This window comes from Zea mays, chromosome 6, assembly GCF_902167145.1.
Source record: "Zea mays cultivar B73 chromosome 6, Zm-B73-REFERENCE-NAM-5.0, whole genome shotgun sequence".
NCBI classification, from domain to species: Eukaryota; Viridiplantae; Streptophyta; class Magnoliopsida; order Poales; family Poaceae; genus Zea; species Zea mays.
This window is the reverse complement of record NC_050101.1, coordinates 11,506,336-11,530,353: the sequence shown is the minus strand read 5'-3', so window position 1 is coordinate 11,530,353 and position 24,018 is coordinate 11,506,336. Positions and strand designations below refer to the sequence as shown.

At 44.6% G+C, this 24,018-nt stretch overlaps 1 protein-coding gene across 1 annotated transcript; it reads left to right on the top strand.

Annotated features, from left to right (window-relative positions):
• Positions 1 to 18,916: 18,916 nt before the first annotated feature.
• LOC103630851 (putative disease resistance protein RGA3) lies at positions 18,917 to 23,173 on the top strand. Its single transcript, XM_008651899.2, has 2 exons — positions 18,917 to 19,420; positions 19,517 to 23,173. The coding sequence occupies exons 1-2, from the start codon at positions 19,136 to 19,138 to the stop codon at positions 23,027 to 23,029; spliced, it is 3,798 nt and encodes a 1,265-aa protein (XP_008650121.2). The 5' UTR covers positions 18,917 to 19,135; the 3' UTR covers positions 23,030 to 23,173.
• The last annotated feature ends 845 nt before the right edge of the window (positions 23,174 to 24,018 follow it).

The window sequence follows — 24,018 nt, the reverse complement described above, 5'->3', positions numbered from 1 at the left end:
TATAAGGAGACAACGGTCCAGCAACCCAAAGTTGACTGGGAGACGACGGCCTAGATCTCTCACGAACACATCACAGCATCCTTCAAGCGCCTCATCCTGTGGTACCTGTTCTTGACCTGTGGGGGGTGTGAGACAGCAAGAGTGAGCTCACATACGTTCATCGCTCAACAAGTTGTGGGGAATAATGTGCATGAACTCGCCAAAGGTGGGAGGTCACGTGAAGTGTAAGGCTTACCAAAGAGGATGGTTAGAGCTGAGCATTGCTTTTAAAGTTGGTCAAAATTTTATTAGCAGTTACTAAGTATAAGTAAATACCAACCCAATTAAGTAGTAGAACAAAAGTAACATCATCACCTGCGATGCAATGCATATGACAAATTGAATTTAGTTCCATAAATTAATCATCAGAGAGTCCTGAGCTGCTCATGACCGTGAGCTCGGCTAGTATACCAGTTTTACACTCTGCAGAGGTGGTACCCTTTACCCACAAGTCATGTTACCCATCTGCCAAGGGATCGCGACTTCCCATACACCTCTACCGAGGAGGCGAGGCAGGGTAACACTACGAGGCCTTTACAAAGTTCCACTAGCTTCAGAAAACCCGCTACAGTTTATAGGAAGCTCCAATGTAGGGTTCTTGCCTGACCGCCATCGCAGCAAAATCAACCAAGGACCTCCCTACACTGACCACTCCCCTACTGCCCTTGCCCCTTTCGGGTAAGGTAGTCCTCCACTAGCTTTCCTAATTAATCAGCCAAGGGCGTCCATAAACCCTTGTGGTGGCATGTGTTTCTCAAGTTAAGCTCTATGTTCCAATTAACATTAATGATCTTGACATGAACATAAATAGAATAACAAAATAACCGGAACATAGATATGATAAATAATTATCCCAAATCCATGTAAAGCAATAGCAAACTACCCAAGTGATTCAGGGGTAAACAAGGTAATGAGATAAACAATCTAGGGTAACCTATTGGGTCCCATCAAAATTAACCTATGCATGAATAAATGATATTAAAGAACATTATTGGGTAAAAAGTGGTCAAGGGCACAACTTGCCTTAAATGAGCTCCTGCTCAGCTACTTCTATCTGCTGCTCACCAGGATCCTCAGTCATGGGCTCTTCTACTCGCCACAATACAAACAAGCACAATATACAGGGAAAATCAACATCACACCAAACATGTAAACAAAATACACAGTGATAATCTACATATTAAAATAAAATTCTAGGAACAGGAATCATAATTTTTGGGGTTATAGATTTTAAGTTATGAATTTTCCAAGTTTTATGTACTTAAATTAGGATTAAGTGGGAAATTATTTTTCTTACTGTTTTCATGACAAAAAAGAGGCTCTAAGTGATAGAGAATAAAATTACAAAATTTTAGAAAGTGGAATGGATTAATTTGGAGTTAGTATGAATTTTCTATGGATTTATCAAGTTCTAGTAATTACTTTCATGTTAACAATCCATTTTCTATTCATTTCTTCGATTTAAATGATCTCTGGACTGGGCGCACTATTTTTAGAGAGTGCAGGGGGCTCAGGGTAAATATTCCTAAGACCGAGAACTACATCTGTATGGACGGCGGGTTGATTCTCTGGAAGCCCGAGGGCTCTTTTACAAAACACGCGGCCGAAGGGGTATGGATCACTTCAAGCCGTCCGATTAGAATTCGACCGCCAGGATTTTACCCACGCTTTATACGCAACGGCAAACAATCCGGATCGGGGGATCGGGATCCAACAGCTCAGATTTTAAATACCCGAGATCTACTCCTATCCGTACATCGTCCGATCTACGGTCCGGATTCCACGAGCCCGTGATCGAACCGGTACCGCTTATCACAAGATCTACGACACAGATTCGTTTTCGACCAAAACGTAATTCTAGTTCTAATCTATACTGTTCCATCCAGGATGGACGGCAGAGGGATCATCATCCCCTTTCCCTCACCCGACACCAGCAGCGTCGCCACGGTCACGGTGGATGGCTCGCCGGCGAGCACGCGACGCGGCCAGCCACTACCCCAAATCCAAATTAAACTGTGTTGCACACCGAAAAGGAGTTGGCGAAGGTCTGAGTAGAGTTCTCACCAGTCGAGACGAACTGCAACGGGCCGGTCGCGGAGCGGAGCTGTTTGCGACGGAGAACCGATCGGCGGCGAGAAATTGCCGCGGCTCCGCGGCCTCTCCCTTCGATTGCGGACACAGATAGCAACCTCGAGTGCCGACGACCCTCCCAGGTTCTACACCGAGGCTAGACGACAACCGGTGCCGAGATTCGTAGGCGGCGGTGATTTAGTATGCGGCAGCAACATGCGCGAGAGAGAGAAGCAGGGATGACGAAGGAATCACGGTCTAAGCTGCCCTATAACAGCCAGGCGAGTCCGTTGAGGTGCGGATCCACGGGATGGAGTTCCACTGCATGCGAGGAAATCGGTAGCGTCGCAGGTCCGGCCGCAGTGAAGTCGCGGTTGGTTCGCCCTCCATCCGCGCGAAGCTTAGACGAGCTGTTGACGATGCCCACCCTGACGCGCGAGCCCTAGCTGTCAGAGAGGAACGAAGAGAGCGCGCGCGATGAATGGATGCCAGTGGGCCCCATCCGTCGGTGGCAGGGTGAGAGGGCGCGGGATAGGGACTGGGCTGCGCGGCAGACTTCTGTTTGTGGGCCGAAAACAGGGTTGGTCGGCCCATGCAACGACTTGTTTTTTTTTCTTTTCTTTCTCCTTTGCTTTTCTCATTCTTTTCCCGATTTAAATCTCTATTTGAATTCAAATGTTTGTTGCGAATTTGTACACAGATTAAAGGTGTAAATTAAGAGTACTCACTTGAAGAGTTATATTTATTTTTATCCAGTTTTGTTTACAAGGTGATCTTTTTTTCTTGTTCTTTGATGTTATCTCAAATTTCTAAATTGTAAATGAGGTCTCAAATCTCAATTTGGACATTATTATATTTCCATTGATATAATTTCTTATTTTTATTAAATGCACATACAAATAAAAGCCAACATTATGCACTTAGGTTATTTAGGTGTCTTTTGTTAATTATTTATTTGTTTAAATTAAATAATGTGTTCACATGAAATGATAGATAGAGATGACACACTCATGTATACAAAGGGATGTACTTTTCTCCTTTTCGATTTTCTTAAAAAGTGGGTATTACACTTTTAAAGTTGGTCAAAATTTTATTAGCAGTTACTAAGTATAAGTAAATACCAACCCAATTAAGTAGTAGAACAAAAGTAACAACATCACCTGCGATGCAATGCATATGACAAATTGAATTTAGTTCCATAAATTAATCATGTGAGGGTCCGAGCTACTCATGACCGTGAGCACGGCTAGTATACCAGTTTTACACTCTGCAGAGGTTGCACATCTTTACCCACAAGTCATGTTACCCATCTGCCAAGGGATCGCGACTTCCCATACACCTCTACCGAGGAGGCAAGGCAGGGTAACACTACGATGCCTTTACAAAGTTCCACTAGCTTCAGAAAACCCGCTACAGTTTATAGGAAGCTCCAATGCAGGGATCCCTCGCATGATCGCCATCATAGCAAAATCATCCCAAGGACCTCCCTACACTGACCACTCCCCTACTGCCCTTGCCCCTTTCGGGTAAGGTAGTCTTCCACTAGCTTTCCTAATTAATCAGACAAGGGCGTCCATAAACCCTTGTGGTAGCACAGTTTTCCCGGGTGGTCGCTCCATGTTCCAATTAACATAATGATCTTATCATGAACAGTAAATAACAACGGATAACAAAAGTATAATGTGTATCTCAATGCCCAAGTCCACATCAAGCACTAGCAAGTACTACCCAGAAGTTTAGTGGTAAACAAGGCATAAAGATAGTCAAACTTGGGTGACCTATTGGGTCCCATCAAAATCAACCTATGCAGATCACTATGATTAATCAGAACATGAATGGGTAAAAAGAAGTGATCAAGGGCACAACTTGCCTGGGACTTGAGATTCCAGGTACCAACTTGCTCTTCAGATGACACGTGTCCTCACGCTAGTCGTAGCATTACAAACAAACAGTGTATAGGCAAAATTAACATTACACCAAACATAAGGATAAGTTGTATAATTATGATCTACGCGTTGCTACAAGATCGTAGAAACAAGAACCACTAAAATCGGAGTTACCGTTATAAAGGTAGGATTTATAGAAGATCTACGTGATTTAAATATTAAACTATATTATAAATTGATTAGAATACATCATATGAGAGAATATTCTAGGGATACTTATCTCAACTTAATCAAAGTCATTACTTGATTAAAGATCATCTTTTAGTCGAATTATAACCATAAGATCAGAATACTATATTAATATTAGAAAATCTAATTTCAATGAACATAGATTAATCCAATTAGTTACTTAATTAGAAGTATGTGATATCATATATTTAATGATGCTACTTTGTAGTAAATATTTCTATGAGACCAACGCAATTTGAATGGATCAAATCGGAGTTTCGATTCTCAAGTTATGATTTTCTAAAGCTATTAATACCTAGTATAGCATAAATCAAGAGGAAAATTTTGATCTAGGTTTCATGACTAACCAGAGTTTATTAGTTGATAAATAATATTAAAACAAAATTAATGCAACTGGAATGAGTCAAAAGGATTTAAAATCAATTTTCTATGAATTAAATAGGTTCTGGAATTATTTTTACTCTAGAAACTCATTTTCTATATTCTTTTTCCTATTTTTCTGCTCTCAGGACTGTGCACCATATTCTGTAGTTTTACAGGGGCTAGCGTATAAAATTCTCTAGACTCAAGCTAATCCCGTAGTGGACGGCGGGTTATTTTGAAGAAAACCGAGGGGTTCTTTCGAAAGAAGTGCACGGCGAAGGGGTACCAAGCATCCTGAACCGTCCGATCGTCAATCAGTGGCTACGATTAGATCTGCAGTAATCCGAACGGGTATGTAATATCAACCGCGGGATCGGAGATAAACGGTCCGCGGACGATCTGGATGAAAGGGTATAACGCTTCTATTCACAGCCGCCCATATCAGATCGCACTGTTAGGACCTACCACCCACCTCATGTCCACGGCCGAGCACGGGGTGCCGAAGCTCATCCCGTAAAGCTAATCGGAGCACCCTGATCTAGCAATCCCGGGACCGATCAACCCAGTGGCGGAGTGCATAACAATGCGGACCACCAGGCGAAGCACTGGGAAGGAGCTCACCGTGGACGTCGTGCGTAGGAAGCTGCAACCCCGACACAGGGTGGCCTGCAGCGGCGCTATGCCAATGGTGAGTAGCCGGCCCTAGTTCAGACTTCCAACCAGCGTCGCGTGACTTCAAGATCCTTCGGCTCGTCCACCTGAAGCTCCCAATCAGCATGCCAAGGCACAATCGACCAGGTCGCATGAACGGCCACAGCGGCAGGCAGGTTACGCTATCCTCCTTCTCTCTCTCTCTCCCCTCGTCAATGGCGCACGACACGGTTAATCGAGAGCAGCCGAATTATATAAGGCCGGGGAAGTCCGAGCATGCACGGGGTCAAGTCCGCGGTTCCAGGCGGCTGGTGAGGATTTGGTTGGGCGAGCGAGATCAACGCAAGCGATTTCGGGATCTCCCGCGCGGCCATCGCGAGCAGCGATTTGGAGAAAGCATGCATGACGTTGTGCGTGATGGGAGGGATAAAGAATAGAGAAAGGAGAATAAGATAAATAAAAGAAAGAAAAACGAAAACATACAATGCACATGTCGTGCATGACCATAGCGGGTGTGGGCCGGCTGGGAAAACAACACAGGTGTTGTCCGTTTCTTTTTTTCTACTTATTTATGTTTTATTTTTTTCAATTTTATATTCAATTTCAGATTTAGTTTTAAATTTCAAATACAATTTAGATGCTTCAAACAAAAATCTTAGCATGGGATGTAATAAAAAAATTATAGTAATTATTTTATCCATTTTTTTGAATAGATGCGAATACATAATCCAAAAACAATTCACTCATATAAATAAATGAAAATCTTCATGTTTGTTTATTTTATGAATTTTGAAGTCAAATTCTAGTATTCTAGATCTAATCTAGCTTTGAATAATATAATATTATCATTTATTTCTTTTAAGAAAATGATTCCAAAGATAATACAATTCTTATTTAAAAGACATTTCAATCCAAATATTTTGAAGAGCTTCTCGATTCACAAAAACATGATTTTGGGGTGTTACAAATTCTACCCCCCTTAAAAAAATAATCTCGTCCTCGAGATTTGTAAGGAAATGGATACAGAAGGATTGGTTTGTAATTTGGCTTTTAATCTATCATTGGTTCAAAAATCCAGAGTCTCATCTTTTTTAGTCAATAGTGGGTGATTAGGAGAGCATAGGTATCCAGCTACATATTATGTAGGATATAAGAGATGGATAGGTTAGGGTAAGAATAGCCAGGGGTAAGAAAGTTTATGGTGAGGAAGAACTCCGTGTTGGGTGGTAATGCATCTGAAGATCGAGTTCGACTTCCTCTCCTTCCTTGACGAGGTTGATCTTTTCCTTCTCCGGTATTGGTCTCATTGCTTCAGGGTTCATGTATATCATTGATGTTGGGGAATATAGTTAAGATAGATATGAATGAGATAGACTACATGATGTAGGTTAAGAGTTGGTTTGACGTTGGGTGGGGATAGGTGGATTATACAATTTCTTCATGACTCTATTGGTTGGATCAGATCTCATGCATGTGGCTGAGTTGGTTTAAGACACTAGTTTAGTTTTAAGTGCTTGAGGGTTATGGCCTTATCTTTTGTACCATCATTTAAGTAACTTACTCTAGATTAGATCATAATAGATTAGATAGAATCTAGATTAGGTTGGATATGACTAGATTAGACTAGTTAAGATCTAAATAAATTTTTGGATTAGCTCATGGTTGTTATTCTAGAGTGGGATAAATATGCTAATTAGGGCAAGATGAATCCATAAGGATAAGGTAGAATCTTTTGAGGTCAGTTAGATCTATTAGAATAAGATAAAATCTTTTCAAGGTAAGATGAGTATCTTTTAAGATAAGATGGATCTATGAGTGTAAGATAGAATCTTTCAAGATTAGATGGATATTGTTAGGCTAGATACTTTAATGGGGATAATCTAGTTTATCTAGTTATTTTTATAAGCATTTTTCTATATGTATATGCAGATGTAATTATGGACATTACTCCACAACTTATCACACTCAATCAAAGATCCAAATTAGACAAGTATCATAAGAACAAACATTCAAGCATACAAATATTTACAAAAATAGTTTTGATTTTGTTCCTAACAGTAGGTCTGCTAGTCTTAAAAGTCACTTTAGGCAGAGGATTACAAAGTGTGAAATCCACTTTTTTCTTTTAGAAGGAAAAGGTAAGAATAATCAGAGTAAAGCGGAAATAGATGAGAAAAGATTAAGAAAAGTTTAGAAAAGAATCAGAGTAGCAAAGGTAAGTAAGTATTGGTTGTCCAATTCTATCTAGATTTCGTCCTACAGTCAACATTCCTCTGATACCACTTCTGTCACACCCGGGTTTTGGGGCACCAAGACCCGGGCGCGAACATAATCACCAAGTGTGCTGGGACCAAGTCTCACACATATGATGAATCATGGCACAGGATCGAATGTCACAACTTTACTATATAATAGGAGTTCTATACAAAATAAATAAATAATTACATTATAAGGAGACAACGGTCCAGCAACCCAAAGTTGACTGGGAGACGACGGCCTAGACCTCTCACGAACACATCGCAGCATCCTTCATGTTGGGGGCCTTCGGCTTCCGAAGGTCCTCAAAAACATGATTTAACAATGTTTCTGGAGTAAAGTACATTAACAGGTACCTTCGGACTCGGATCAGAGCCACGGTACGAAGAAGCACAAAGAACACGAAGGTTGGCGCAGAGCCGAAGCCGTGTGTAGAAGAGCTTCGGAATAGCGGCGGAAAAGGGAACCGACTTAAAGATGAAAAACCGGATTAGACCTCGAAGAATTATCATAGAGTTATTGATAAATGTAAAGGGCATTAATGTAATTTTGCGTGGGCTGCGACCCATGTCTATAAATAGGTGAACAGTATCCCCGTACTGTTCACGTTGATTTGGCATTGACTCCTGCATCACATTTGTGCTTTTACCTTCTCACGAGCTGAAGGTACATTTATAATTTGATACCGTTTTTATCTTTCCATCATAATAAAATGGAAATGAGTCAACAATAATGCACAACTGTTTATGTTATCTTTATGTTTCTTATGATTCCTTCTTCATTATTATATTTTGTGCTGATGAAGGTATGTCCTTCATAACCTTCGTCCGAAAATCATTATATACTTAGGGAAATAATGCTTCGAAGGACGAAGGATATTAACATTTAACATTTTGTGTTGCCTTGTTCTTGATTCATAGCATTTGAGAACAAGTCCCCAACACTTCATGTGCCTCATCCTGTGGTACCTGTTCTTGACCTGTGGGGGGTGTGAGACAGCAAGAGTGAGCTCACATACGTTCACTGCTCAACAAGTTGTGGGGAATAATGTGCATGAACTCGCCAAAGATGGAAGCTCATGTGAAGTGTAAGGCTTACCAAAGAGGATGGTTAGAGCTGAGCATCGCTTTTAAAGTTGGTCAAAATTTTATTAGCAGTTACTAAGTATAAGTAAATACCAACCCAATTAAGTAGTAGAACAAAAGTAACAACATCACCTGCGATGTAATGCATATGACAAATTGAATTTAGTTCCATAAATTAATCATGTGAGGGTCCGAGCTGCTCATGACCGTGAGCACGGCTAGTATACCAGTTTTACACTCTGCAGAGGTTGCACATCTTTACCCACAAGTCATGTTACCCATCTGCCAAGGGATCGCGACTTCCCATACACCTCTACCGAGGAGGCGAGGCAGGGTAACACTACGAGGCCTTTACAAAGTTCCACTAGCTTCAGAAAACCCGTTATAGTTTATAGGAAGCTCCAATGCAGGGATCCCTCGCATGATCGCCATCGCAGCAAAATCATCCCAAGGACCTCCCTACACTGACCACTCCCCTACTGCCCTTGCCCCTTTCGGATAAGGTAGTCTTCCACTAGCTTTCCTAATTAATCAGCCAAGGGCGTCCATAAACCCTTGTGGTAGCACTGTTTTCCCGGGTGGTCGCTCCATGTTCCAATTAACATAATGATCTTATCATGAACAGTAAATAACAACGGATAACAAAAGTATAATCATGAATAATGTGTATCTCAATGCCCAAGTCCACATCAAGCACTAGCAAGTACTACCCAGAAGTTTAGTGGTAAACAAGGCATAAAGATAGTCAAACTTGGGTGACCTATTGGGTCCCATCAAAATTAACCTATGCAGATCATTATGATTAATCAGAACATGAATGGGTAAAAAGAAGTGATCAAGGGCACAACTTGCATGGGACTTGAGATTCCAGGTACCAACTTGCTCTTCAGATGACACGTGTCCTCACGCTAGTCGTAGCATTACAAACAAACAGTGTATAGGCAAAATTAACATTACACCAAACATAAGGATAAGCTGTATAATTATGATCTACGCGTTCCTACAAGATCGTAGAAACAAGAACCACTAAAATCGGAGTTACCGTTATAAAGGTAGGATTTATAGAAGATCTACGTGATTTAAATATTAAACTATATTATAAATTGATTAGAATACATCATATGAGAGAATATTCTAGGGATACTTATCTCAACTTAATCAAAGTCATTACTTGATTAAAGATCATCTTTTAGTCGAATTATAACCATAAGATCATAATACTATATTAATATTAGAAAATCTAATTTCAATGAACATAGATTAATCCAATTAGTTACTTAATTAGAAGTATGTGATATCATATATTTAATGATGCTACTTTGTAGTAAATATTTCTATGAGACCAACGCAATTTGAATGGATCAAATCGGAGTTTCGATTCTCAAGTTATGATTTTCTAAAGCTATTAATACCTAGTATAGCATAAATCAAGAGGAAAATTTTGATCTAGGTTTCATGACTAACCAGAGTTTATTAGTTGATAAATAGTATTAAAACAAAATTAATGGAACTGGAATGAGTCAAAAGGATTTAAAATCACTTTTCTATGAATTAAATAGGTTCTGGAATTATTTTTTACTCTAGAAACTCATTTTCTATATTCTTTTTCCTATTTTTCTGCTCTCAGGACTGTGCACCATATTCTGTAGTTTTACAGGGGCTAGCGTATAAAATTCTCTAGACTCAAGCTAATCCCGTAGTGGACGGCGGGTTATTTTGAAGAAAACTGAGGGGTTCTTTCGAAAGAAGTGCACGGCGAAGGGGTACCAAGCATCCTGAACCGTCCGATCGTCAATCAGTGGCTACGATTAGATTTGCAGTAATCCAAACGGGTATGTAATATCAACCGCGGGATCGGAGATAAACGGTCCGCGGACGATCTGGATGAAAGGGTATAACGCTTCTATTCACAGCCGCTTATATCAGATCGCACGGTTAGGAGCCTACCACCCACCTCATGTCCACGGCCGAGCACGGGGTGCCGAAGCTCATCCCGTAAAGCTAATCGGAGCACCCTGATCCAGCAATCTCGGGACCGATCAACCCAGTGGCGGAGTGCATAACAATGCAGACCACCAGGCGAAGCACTGGGAAGGAGCTCATCGTGGACGTCGTGCGCAGGAAGCTTCAACCCCGACACAGGGTGGCCTGCGGCGGCGCTATATATGCCAATGGTGAGTAGCCGGCCCTGGTTCAGACTTCCAACCAGCGTCGCGTGGCTTCAAGATCCTTCGGCTCGTCCACCCGAAGCTCCCAATCAGCATGCCAAGGCACAATCGACCAGGTCGCATGAACGGCCACAGCGGCAGGCAGGTTACGCTATCCTTCTGCTCTCTCTCTCCCCTCGTCAATGGCGCACGACACGGTTAATCGAGAGCAGCCGAATTATATAAGGCCGGGGAAGTCCGAGCATGCACGGGTCAAGTCCGCGGTTCCAGGCGGCTGGTGAGGATTTGGTTGGGCGAGCGAGATCGACGCAAGCGATTTCGGGATCTCCCGCGCGGCCATCGCGAGCAGCGATTTGGAGAAAGCATGCATGACGTTGTGCGTGATGGGAGGGATAAAGAATAGAGAAAGGAGAATAAGATAAATAAAAGAAAGAAAAACGAAAACATACAATGCACATGTCGTGCATGACCATAGCGGGTGTGGGCCGGCTGGGAAAACAACACAGGTGTTGTCCGTTTCTTTTTTTCTACTTATTTATGTTTTATTTTTTTCAATTTTATATTCAATTTCAGATTTGGTTTTAAATTTCAAATACAATCTAGATGCTTCAAACAAAAATCTTAGCATGGGATGTAATAAAAAATTATAGTAATTATTTTATCCATTTTTTTGAATAGATGCGAATACATAATCCAAAAACAATTCACTCATATAAATAAATGAAAATCTTCATGTTTGTTTATTTTATGAATTTTGAAGTCAAATTCTAGTATTCTAGATCTAATCTAGCTTTGAATAATATAATATTATCATTTATTTCTTTTAAGAAAATGATTCCAAAGATAATACAATTCTTATTTAAAAAACATTTCAATCCAAATATTTTGAAGAGCTTCTCGATTCACAAAAACATGATTTTGGGGTGTTACAATAATACAACAAAAACTTGTCTCGGATTGGCGATCGAGCTGAGGTACAACTGAATAGCATGTCTCGGTCGAGCTTCGAAACTAAAATATAAAATGTAAGTGAAAGTTGAACTGGACCATGAGTTTGTAATGCAAACAATGGTACTCAAAACAAAGCACATATATTTGACATAAAATTTGTCATAAAATACACTTGTTTAAATATGAATAACTTACTTCACAATATCCAAAAGGTTCGGCCCCATGGCGTGTCTTTCTCTTGTCGGATTTAGTCAAAGCTTTTATGATATTCTTATCAAAGAATTTTATGCGAGGTGTACCAAGCTTATTTTGAGGGGCAGCCGCTGCATGCAGGTGATCCAGGTAATACAACTACATAAAAAATTTTAATGTGCAATGGCTGTGTAAGTAAACATAACAAACATCATAAAATATGTTATATCATGCCCCACAATGAGCAAACAAAATTGCAATATATGTACATAAGAGAAACTCTTTACTTACAAGGACAACAATTGAGCATCCGTATATAGTCGTGGAGACGTTTGTGGTGCTTCGGTTATGCCACTTCTTCGCAGCTTCACAAAGGTCATTAAAAATAAGCTGGCACCAATCGGTCTCATGGAAACGGTGCATTTCTTCTGTCAGAAGCACTTCATGGTTTGTTATGCCCCAGCTAGCAGTTGGAAACAACAGACGGTTGAATAAGATAAGGAAGAAACATCTGATGGTAAGGTCATCATCCTCGCCTTGCCTTAAACGATCCTGTAGCAATGTCACATTGAACTCGTCTTTAGCTAAACCGAACTCTGCCCTCAAGTTACTTGCTGCAACTGCTTCATCAATCCCCAATGGTTTTCCACCGCCATGATTTGGTACACCAAGGATAAGATGCACAATGTCCTTTGTGATTTTTAGTTCCTTTCCTGGACTAGGACGAATTGTCATGTCTTTGTGGTCAAGCTTATCCATCAACCATCGAAGGTGTGATCTACTATACAACGCATCTACTGTCATATCAAGAATGTTAGAGAAACCTTTACATCTTATGGCCTGACGTTGTCTTTCATTCAATATGTGAATGCTTGCAATGACATCTTGTGGGTTGCACCTGACATTGAGCCTCTGTTATAAAATATAGAACCAGAAACAATTTTGTTATTATTAAAAAAAATATTCAGAAGCTTACGAATATGAAATTGTTTGTTGAGCATGCATAAAACTAACCTGTCGGGGAAGATCCTCAGCTTTTATCCTCTTTGTCACAACTTTTCTTAGAACTCTTGTATGGCTTTCAGAAACACTACGCTTCTTAATAGCTCGCATGAAGTCATCTTCATCAGAATCCAGTTGTACTATTTCATTGATCAAAGTTTGACTGTCAACATTTGGAGGATTTCTCACGTCTGGACATGGATTAGAATGTTCTGCGCACGGAATATCAACACTGAGACACTCCTGGCTTGACTGAATTGTTATACGTTTGAGATTATTCGGAGGACGGTCCACGTGCTTCATTTTTTAGTCAAAATTGCATGCATAATACACAAAACTGTAAACATTAATCTGTTGGATATGCGGATGTATTGATTGTGTGGTATGATTGAATCAATTAACCTAAATGTTTTAAATACCAAGCATAAAGCAATCTGTAAATTTTGCATGGTACTTATAATAATAATGGTAATAAACATCATTAAACATTTCCTCTAGTTACACTTGCATACATATACTGTCATGTTCTATCATCATAAACATCTGAATATGTTTCAATAAAACAGACCTTGCTGCAACCAATAATGTATTAACTATAAACATCTGGAATAAATAAATGTATGCACTAAACATATATGAAATTTTGAATAAATCATATACTCTATCAAAAACAACTAATTGTCTGCTCCTTTACCAAAAATAGTTGCATACATGTTCTTGTAGGATTACGGGGAGGCTACGCTAGCGCAAAACAAAATTTTCAACCCCATAAAACCAAGAACTACTGCGGTTATAGGTCATGGAATTACCACTAGACGCGCAGAGCAGCGGAAGACGTCTCGATGTAGACGAACGCGTCGAGTAGTGCCGTGCAGTCGTCGGCGTCCTTCACGTCCTCGCACGGTTCGTCCTAGTGCTCCAGATGCAGCACCTCCGAGGTATCCACACGTACAGGGAGGAAGCGCCGCGTACCAAACTGCTAGGTTCGCGACGGCGGCTTGGCGAGGGCGAGAGGCGAGCGGCTACTCATTTGCTGGTGGCGAATTAGGGTAAACCTAACCGAGCCCCCGCCCCTCATTATATAGGCGTTATGGTGGGCTTCAGACACCGAGGCCCATCAGTAACCCTAAAGCCCAGTCTAATTTCGGATCTAATCCGAGTTAGGCTTCATTCCCCTTAAGTGTGTGACCCTATAGGTTCACGTACAAATAGACATAGCCCGAGTACTCTTACTTGGCCCAATAATTGACAGCGGCCTCTAGCAAGACATGTTAACTCCTATGCGCACGTAAAGATCATATCAGACGAACCATTGCAACATTACGTACATGTTGTTCCCTTTGTCTCACGATATTTGGTCTGGCTCTAAGCTGACCTCTCTTTCTCGATACTGTGAATTAGAATCCTTTCAATAGTTAACTCTTAACCCTAGCACGGCCATGCATTTCTTGATCCAATCACTCGAGGGGCCCATAGATATCTCTCTCACAAAGAGAGGGACAAATTCCATCTTGACTGACCATGCCTCACAGCATGCTTCCTGACAAACCCAAAACTACCTTTATAACTACCCAGTTACGGAATAGCGTTTGATAGTCCCTAAGTAAGTCAATTCACATCTTGAGAACATGCGACAATCTCAGGTCTAAGGATACAATATTCATGTTGCAAAAAGAGAACTATATTACAATATCTCACGTTGGGTCGGTCCAGCCTCATGTCATACATGCGCCCACATTATTAGTTTAACATCTCCATGTTCATGACTTGTGAAATATAGTCATCAACTAATACATGTGCTAGTCATCGACTCTGACTAGGGACATCATTTAGAATAACCATATAAGTAAAGAATCTCACAAACAATTCACATAATTGCTAATCGATACAAGGTGCCTTCCATGGATATTCAATTAAGCAATATATATATATATATATATATATATATATATATATATATATATGTATATTTATATATATCATGGATACAAAGAAATATGCTCATCTCTATGATTATCTCTAGGGCATATTTCTAACAGTTCTGTCCTGTTCTACAATCATAAAAATCTGAATATGTTTCAATAAAACAAAACTTGCTGTAAATAGTAATGTATTAACTATAAACTAATGAATACATAAATTAATGCATATCACTAACCATATAAGAAATTCTGATTAAATAATATACTCTACCAAAAACAACTAATTGACTGCTCCTTTACAAAAAATCACTTGCATACATGTTCTGTCCTATTTTATAATCATAACAAACTGAATATGTTTGAACAAAACAAAACTTGTTGTAAACAATAATGTATTAACTGTGAACTAATGGAATAAATAATGTCCTATTTTATAATCATAAAAAACTGGATATGATTCAATATTACAATACATGTTGTAAACAGTAATGTATTAACTATAAACTAATAGAATAAATAAATGTATGCAGTCACTAAAAATATATGAACTTTTGAATAAATCATATACTCTACAAAAAACAACTAGTTGACCGCTCCATTACCACTCGAACATCATCTATGTAAAAAATAACTATAACTGAGAAGCATAAACATGTATTCTAATGTGCGTAACCACCTGTGTAAATGTGCGTAAATGTATTAATGCAACTGCATAAATATTTGTCACCTGCCGTAATCCTTAGAATGCAGTATGAACAAAAAAACAACACATTTGTACTTTAGCAGATCGATTTACCTTTTTAGGGTTTGCTATCTTTGTTGACGGTCGACGACGATCCCAGGTAATGCGACTAGCTAGGGTTCGGAAGAACCTCGAGGAGGTAGTTGGGGGGACGTCGATGATGAAACCACCGTAGATGGTTGGGGAAGGGCTACCCGTTGGAGCGGCACCCGTTGGCGGCGGAGAATGTGGAACGGCGGCAGAGAATGGGGAAGCAGTCGTGTCGATGGAGAAACTGGGGTTTTCTCCGGTCTGGACTCTCGTCTCCAGTTGCAGCAGCGAGGATAGAGGAGCTCGGATTGGGGTCAACAAGGAGGCGCCGCTCTATCACCGATTGCGCTTGGATCGACTGCGAGCGGTGGATGGAGCGGAGTCGTCGGAGAGGGCAGAGTCAACGGAGAGACCTGGAGTCACGCAGAGAGGGTTGGGGTTTTGCGGTGGTGTAGGCGGTTATGGAAACTGAGACCGGGAGAAGAAACAGGAGCTAATGGCGGCAGCACGTCATTATATATGGAATGTGAAAAGTCCGGTCGACTGTCACTGCACGTGCGTTCATATTTGGCTGGGGCTTCTTGTAGCTAAATAGAACCTAGGGCTTTAAATACATTATATATATATATATAGGGAAGAGGTAATGGAAGCCCTGGGCTTCCGTTAGTGGGCGAAGCCCCAGCCAGGGAGACCGATCGGGTCGCGTTCGGCCCACTGGACGCCAGCCTGCGCCATTTATGCAAAGGATAACCACGTATCCCGTCTTACATGCGACATGCAATTATGCAACCATAAATATGTGTACAAATGTGCATAACTCATGCATAAATGGAATCTTTGCATGCCAGGAATCACGCGCACGAATATTTGCATGTGCTAGACGTTTACGACTGCATAACGTTGTGATACATGATAGCGTAAACCATGCAAACATTTAAAATCTCCCACCGGTTTTGAGATAAGGAAAGACGTGCTCTTCGTGCGCGTAAATAAAGGCGCAGTTACGGGAGAAAACAAATACGCACACATAAATATATGTAGTAATGTGCATAAATCATGCATAGAAGGGATATTTTGTACCTTGACTCACGGAAACGAATATTACCATGTGCACACCGTTTACGACTGCATAACGATGTGTAACATGATAGCATAAACCATGCATTATATAAATCTTGACCAGTTTGATATAAGGAAAGATGTGCTGCATAATCGCGTAAATAAAGGGACAGTTACAGTTCGAGGAGCATTAGTAGAAGGAAATAAATTTTAATTTACAGCCGTAGTTCGCGGGTTCTGCTCGGGCGGATTCCAGCGTAAAACGTGAGCTAAACATCGTAAATGAGTACGAAATTTAGCGTAAATCATATATCTGTTTTGTAACAGCAAACGAAGCCCAAAATTACGGCGTGAAAATCGCGTGCACCCAATCGTGCGCGGGTTCTGGCTAGGGCAGATTCCGGCGTAAAACGTGAGCTAAAACATCGTAAGTGAATACAAAATTTAGCGTAAATCCTATATTAGCTAAAACAGCGTAGATTGATCACGTTCGATCGTGCACGGATTTTGGCTTGGTCAAATTTCAGCGTAAAACGTGAACCAAACAGCGTAAATGGGTACAAATTTTAACGTACATCATCAATCTATTTCGTAACAACGAATGTGGCCTAAATTACGACGTCAAAATCGCGCTCCGATCGTGCTCGGGTTCTAGGTCAGGTGGATTTAAGCGTAAGACGTGATCCGAAACAACGTAAATGGATACGAATTTTAGCGTAAATCAATGATCTGTTTTAAAACGACGAATGTGGAACTTGCTTTTTAGTGGAAGCGTAAAATGCAATAAGAAAGAACCCAAGACAAAATCTTTTTTTGCCGACCTATACATGCGACATGGGGGTGAATTAATAACTGAACGAATCCAAGACAAGAAAGAAAACGATGAAGCCATTTGCTGTTCCTGAATCTTGATCCGTCACGCTCACGCTCGGCCATGGAACTGAAGTCAGAAGAGTAGCCACTAGACAATACAGAGGGCACGGCGGTCAGAAGAACAAGAACTTGGACTTGGAGATGCATCTGAAGGGGAGCACGGTGCCGTTGGGCCAGAAGAAGCGGAGCTGGCACGCAGGCGCGTCCACTGGTTGGCGCCGATGATCCCCGCGACCTTCCATCGCGTCCGGGCCTCCCCATCCACCCGGAATGGCACCACGCCGTCGCGGAGCGCGGCCTCCATGGCGGCGCTGCCGGCGTCGCCCAGCGGGGCGCCCTGCGCGCGCGCCACGTACGCCAGCGGGAGGACGCCCCTGGCGGGCACGCGGAACGGGTAGGCGCAGAGCACCGCCAGCCCGCCCGCACCGCCACGTACGACACGCGGGGCTGTAGCAGCAGCACCACCACAAGGACGGCCACGGCGCCCAGCAGCACCACGACCGCAAGCACCATGAACAGCACCACCGTCGCCCACTCCGCCGCGCCCGACCGGTGCCTCCTGAAGCTGCACCGACGCGGACGCTGAGGCTCCTCCTCGCGCCCCCTCCACGACCGCCAATCCGCCGGCTGGAGAGCGCCGCGGCGGCCGGGGCTCTCCTGCTCACGGGCGCCTCCTCGCACGCCCGAGGGAACCACCGCCGCCGCTAAAACCTAATCTCTAGCGGCGTGGGGGTGTTTTTATAGTGACGGCGTGGGCCCGATTCACGTAATATGCGCAGACTATATTTGCATAAACTGATACACACATCAGCATAACTCGTATTATAATTTAGCGTAAGCACAGGTAGTTACAATAAGCCCAGGGCTCCGGTGCGGTCTACACACCTGGTCAGGGCTTCCTGTAGTTAAATAGAGCCCAGGGCTCTATATATATATATATATATATATATATATATATATATATATATATATATATATATATATATATATATATATATATATATATATATATATATATATATATATATATTAGGTTATGCAATATATCTCCATTTGACTAGTACAAGATGGTTTAGCTTACAGAGACGGTAGGCGAAAGGTCTCTCTCTATTCGCCTACTGAAACGGTCTCCCTTTGCATTATAACTAGTTTGTAACTCTAGATCTTGAATCTCCGGCTCCCCGCTATATAATACAATTGCCCAGAGGTCAAATTAAGGCATCGCATCATGCCCATGCCATCACACGCTACTTGAACTAATCTACATAACCTATTTGCATTTGCATTGATTGCTTCGTCATGTCCGCTGGCTCTAAGCGAATACTAATAGTATATATACTTTGCTCAGTGTATCATACTACTACTCTGTCTGATCGCTGCGGCAGTACCACCACGTGTAGCGTCCGCATCCGATGGATTCAACGCTAGCAGCAACAAGGCACCCATTTCCATTTCCCTGTAGCTGTAGTGCTGTACTGTTACCCCGGCGACGGACGCTTTGCCCGGCCTTTGGCGCAGTCGTCGTCTCGTCGGTCGTCGCTCGCTCGCACAAACTCTAGTTGCGCGCGCGTGTTGCCGTGTTCTGCCCAGACCACCCATGGCGGTCAGCGCGAGCGCCTTTGGCGGACATGTCGTCGGGGCGCTAAAGGGCCTGCTGCTCAACGGTCCGCTGCCGCGCAAGGCGGGCGCGGAGCTCCATGAGAAGCTGAAACAAGAGGTGCGCTACGCGGCGGACGCCGAGAACCGGGTGCTCGAGGACGACCGCGCGCGGCGGTGGCTGGCGGAGCTGCGGCGGGTGCTGTACAGAGCGGACGACCGCATCCTGCAGGCGTACGACGCGCAAGAGCAGCAGCGGACGACGGCGTCCGTATTATCTCTACCGGTGAGTGATCGAGCGGCCGTTTCCCTTCCCTTTTTGGCTTCGGTTTTTTTAAGGTCGTGCCGAGTGCCGACAATATCTGTCTCTCCTCATTCACAGATCATGCGCCGTTTTACCATGGACATGTACATCAAGCGAGAGATAAGCAGCTTGCTCAAGGACATAGATTTACTATCCGAGAACCGTCCTCCCGCGCTCACGAGCAGCGATACGGCAACCTACCAGCACGACGGCAGATCGTCGTCATGCGACGGTCTGGACGACGACCTCGTGCGCCATGGCAGCAGTCTAGTGGAGGCAGAGAAGATCGAGATGAGGATCCTGCCACTGGTCGACAAGCTGACAGAGCACCACGAGCCACCTCGCGAGTTCCTCATCTTCGCGATCTACGGGCCGGGAGGGGTGGGGAAGACGACCGTGGCCAGGAAGATCTTCGACGACCAGAGGACGCAGAGCGCCTTCAGCGCGCGCGCGTGGGTGTCCATCTCCAGGGCGTCCACCGTTGCCCAGATCCTACAGGCAACCTGCGCCGCCATAGGCGTCCTTCAAGGGCCCAAAACGAAGGCGGACGCGCTCCAGACGCAGCTGGCCGACAGGATCGAGGGCAGGCGGGTCTTTCTGGTCTTCAACGTGCACAACGGCGGCGGCCCCTCGAGCCACCACCACCAGGGCGGCAGCACAGGCGCCGAGATATTCGGGAACCTGGTCGAGGTCCTCAAGCTCTTCCGCGCCGCCCAGGGGAGCCGTGCCCTGGTGACGACCACCGACGAGAACGTCGGGAACGAGATTCGGTCGGCGCAGATCCAGAAGGGCGCCGCCGAAGGGTTCGGCCTCCAGACCGACCGCCTGTGGCAGCTGCCCGTGGAAGACGGCTGGGCGCTGCTCCTCCGGGCAGCCGGTCTGGAGCCGGCGAAGGTCACGCCTGAGCTGAAGAAGGTCGGCGTGGCGATCGTGCAGAGGTGCAACTGCCTCCCTCTCGCCATCGAGGCCGTCGGCGGCCTTCTCCGCCGGAAGGGGTACGCGCAGGAGGAGTGGGAGCGGGTGCGCGATAGCGAAGCGTTTGAGCTCAAGGATCCTGCCACGGGGACCCAAGGAGGGGCTGGGAGCAGCGTGTACCTGAGCTACCAGCACGCGCCGCCGCGCCTGAAGCAGTGCTTCCACTATCTCTCGCTTTTCCCTGCGGACGTCGAGATCGAGCGGCGCCGTGTCACTCAGCTGTGGATCTCGGAGGGTTTAGTTGACCCTGGCTCGTCGGAAGAGGGGTCCAGCACCAGCAGCCGCAGCCGCAGGCACCACAACAACAACACGCAGGAGACAGCCGCCGGTGAGCAGCAGAGTGGCGCTTCCCAAGAGGGGTCCAGCAGGTCCAGCAGGCACAACAACAACAACAACAACACGCAGAGTGGCGCTTCCACTGAAATCGCCGCCGCCGCCGCTGCTGATGACGATGATAGAGAGGACAGCACTTCCTCATCCCAAGGGCCACCTAGAGAGCTACCTCGCCTCAGCAGCAGTAGACACCATTCTCCAAGAACTAGTCTACCAGATACCATGCCGAGCCATCGTTCGGATCAAGAAGAGGTGGCTGACTGCTACTTGACAGAACTCGCAGGGACGGGCCTTCTTCAACGAACAAACAGAAGGGGTCAGTACAAGATGCACGATCAAGTCAGGAAGATCGCAGAGTCCCTGACTGAAAACGAGGTGTGCGCTGGCGATCCCAGGTACGCGGCTACTACTACACTGCCGGAGAACCTGATTCGTCTGTCGTTCCTGAACAAAGGACTCGCCGCTCTCCCTGAAAACGTCGCGAGGATGACGGGTCTGAGGACGCTGCTCCTGTCCGGCAACCCACTCGGCGAAACCGACGTGGACACCGTGTGCAAGAACCTGGGAGGATCACTGCGAGTTCTCGACCTCTCAGAAACAGAGATCCGATCTGTTCCGAAGTCCTTGGGAAATCTGGCGCGCCTTAGGCACTTGGATCTTTCTCGTACGAAAATAACAGCAGTCCATGAGTCCGTCGGCCGCCTCAGGAGGCTGCGGTTCTTGGGTTTGCGGGGGTGTGGAGATCTCACTTCGCTTCCCAGAAGCATACACAAGTTAGCGAAGTTGGAATACCTCGACTTCAGAGACAGTGGCGTTGCCAATTCCACAAGGTCGTTGCACAGCCTGAGGCATCTTACTCTCCTTCATGGCTTTGTGGTCGACAGCGTGTCTTCTTCAAATGCCGTACTTCTGGAAGATCTGAAGCACATGAGCCGTCTAAGTGACCTGCAGATAAACATTACAAAAACCGTAGCAGGAAAGAATGCAGACGACAAGATGCTGAAGGAGAAAGGCAGTCTCAGAAACCTGGAGCTCAGATGGTGTCCTGTTAGCTCAGCGGTGGATCCGAAGACACTGGAAACAATGCTGACGCAGCTTCATCCTCATCAGTGTTTGGTGTCGCTCAAGATCGACGGCTACCATGGAGCTGCCTATCCAGAATGGCTGTGTTCCTCTGACCTTCCGAACCTACAGCGCCTAAGCCTGGAAAACTGCTGGTCCTGGGAGAGGTTGCCGCCGATCTGGCATCTCCAGAAGCTGAGGTCTCTCAGAATGGCCAACCTCCCCAAGCTGCAAAGAATCGATATGCCACAGCCACCAGCGGAGGCGGCGGCGGCGGCGTTTCCTAACGTGGAGGAGATGGAGGTCGAGGGCATGGAAGTTCTGGAGTGCTGGTCAGACTTCCAACCCGGCGACCTGCTGCAGCTGCGCAAGCTGGCGCTCAGACGGTGCCCGAAACTGTGCAGTCTCCCGGGCTTGGAGCACTGCAAGGTGATATCGACGATGGAGCTGAAGGACGCAGAACTAGTACATGAACTCGCGAACATCCCCGTGCAGGAGCTGGTCGTGGAGGCAATGCCGAGTCTTACGCGAGTGTCGAACCTCCCGCTGATGAAGGTCTTCACGGTGGTCGGCTGCCCGCAGCTGGAGAGGCTGTCGGGGGTGGACTCGCTGCAGCACGTCCACGTGCGAGACGACGAGCACCAGCTGCAGCGGCTTCCGGCGTGGCTGGGGGGCCAGCAGCATTTCCCGAGGATCGAGACGCTGGACGTGGAAGGCGGAGAGGAGCTCCTCGCGAGGTGCGAGCGCGGCAATGAGGACTGGCACATCGTCCGGGAGATCCCGCGCGTCTACGCGTACCGTTCGCCTGGCAGGCTGCCGTACTTCTCGTACGCCCGGGGCAGCGACTTCTTCTGCAGGCACAAGGCGCCGCAGGGAGCAGATGCGCCGCGCAAGGGCCGCCCTCTTCGCTCGCCGGAGTCTGCGGCCTCGTCGTCGTCGTCGCCGTCCAGGCCCGGAGGAGGAAACGATGCTGCAGCAGCAGAAGCAGCTCCGGCCGATGAGGCCCGCAGGAGGTTCTGGTCACGGGGACCGCGTCCGGTTGACGAGACCTACAAGAAGTTCTTGTCGGTGATGTCTCTGTTCGTCGTGATCGTGCTCTGGATGATCACGAGCCTCACCGACTCCCATCGCAACCTGCTGGAGGACATCGCCTTGTTTTTCTTCTACGTCTGCACGGTGTGCTACTTCATTTTTTTGGTGACGAAACGGCGCAATGTGTAACCTGGATGTGCCACTGTAATATGCCCTCTCCTCTTGTAGTCATTTTGTGCATTAGTTATTTTCGTTGACATTTCTGGCTTTGCCCATGAACTCTTTTGTACACTGTAATTTTTTACTAGTAGTAGATGATTTTATTTACAGCTACTCCTAATGCAACAAAAAGTTTCGACACCGTCAAAAGGCCCAAGCGCATTTTTTTCTTGATTGAATTTGGTTCAATTATAAATTTGAATTGGTCCAATACTTCCTATTCACATCACAGACATCAAAGAAAGCACGATCATCACAAATTCCACACAATTCACACATAACATAAGAATTCTACAGGAGTATTAGTTTTAGGGCCCGTTTGTTTCCTTTCATTTCGAGGAATTAGAATCTTACTAATAGAATAGACTATTTTTTTTAGAATATGACATTCCACCACTTTCCAAAGTTGTCATATAAGCCTATTTTAAATTCATGGGTGAGAGATGGAAATTGATTCTATAGATTTACATGCTAATTTTCCGATATATAACTTATAGCACACTCTTCTACTTGCGCCTCTCTAACATAAATGTACTATATAACTATCTCTCTTATAAGATTTAGGATAATATACAAATATATTACATATATAAATATATAAACTTAATTAGTTTTGTCTAAATTATAATTATTAAAATGGAATTCAATTCCAACGAAACAAACGGGCCCTTACAGGAATCAGAAGACATACTGTACATGTGCCCCAGGAGGCTCAACTAGGCCCTTTTATTACGGGAGACCTTGTGCATCATCCTCGCCCTTTCATTACCCAGCTGGAAGCTACTGATAGTCTGAAGTTTGTAATCACACATGACAGGCCCTTGCTTTCGCATAAGCTGATTGTCAGGAATACTTGCAAAGCTGCAATGGTCTTCTCAGAATTCCAAAAGGGCATGACTATCAACATCCTTCATCACACATGCTGTCTTCTCAGAATTCCAAAAGGGCATGACTATCAA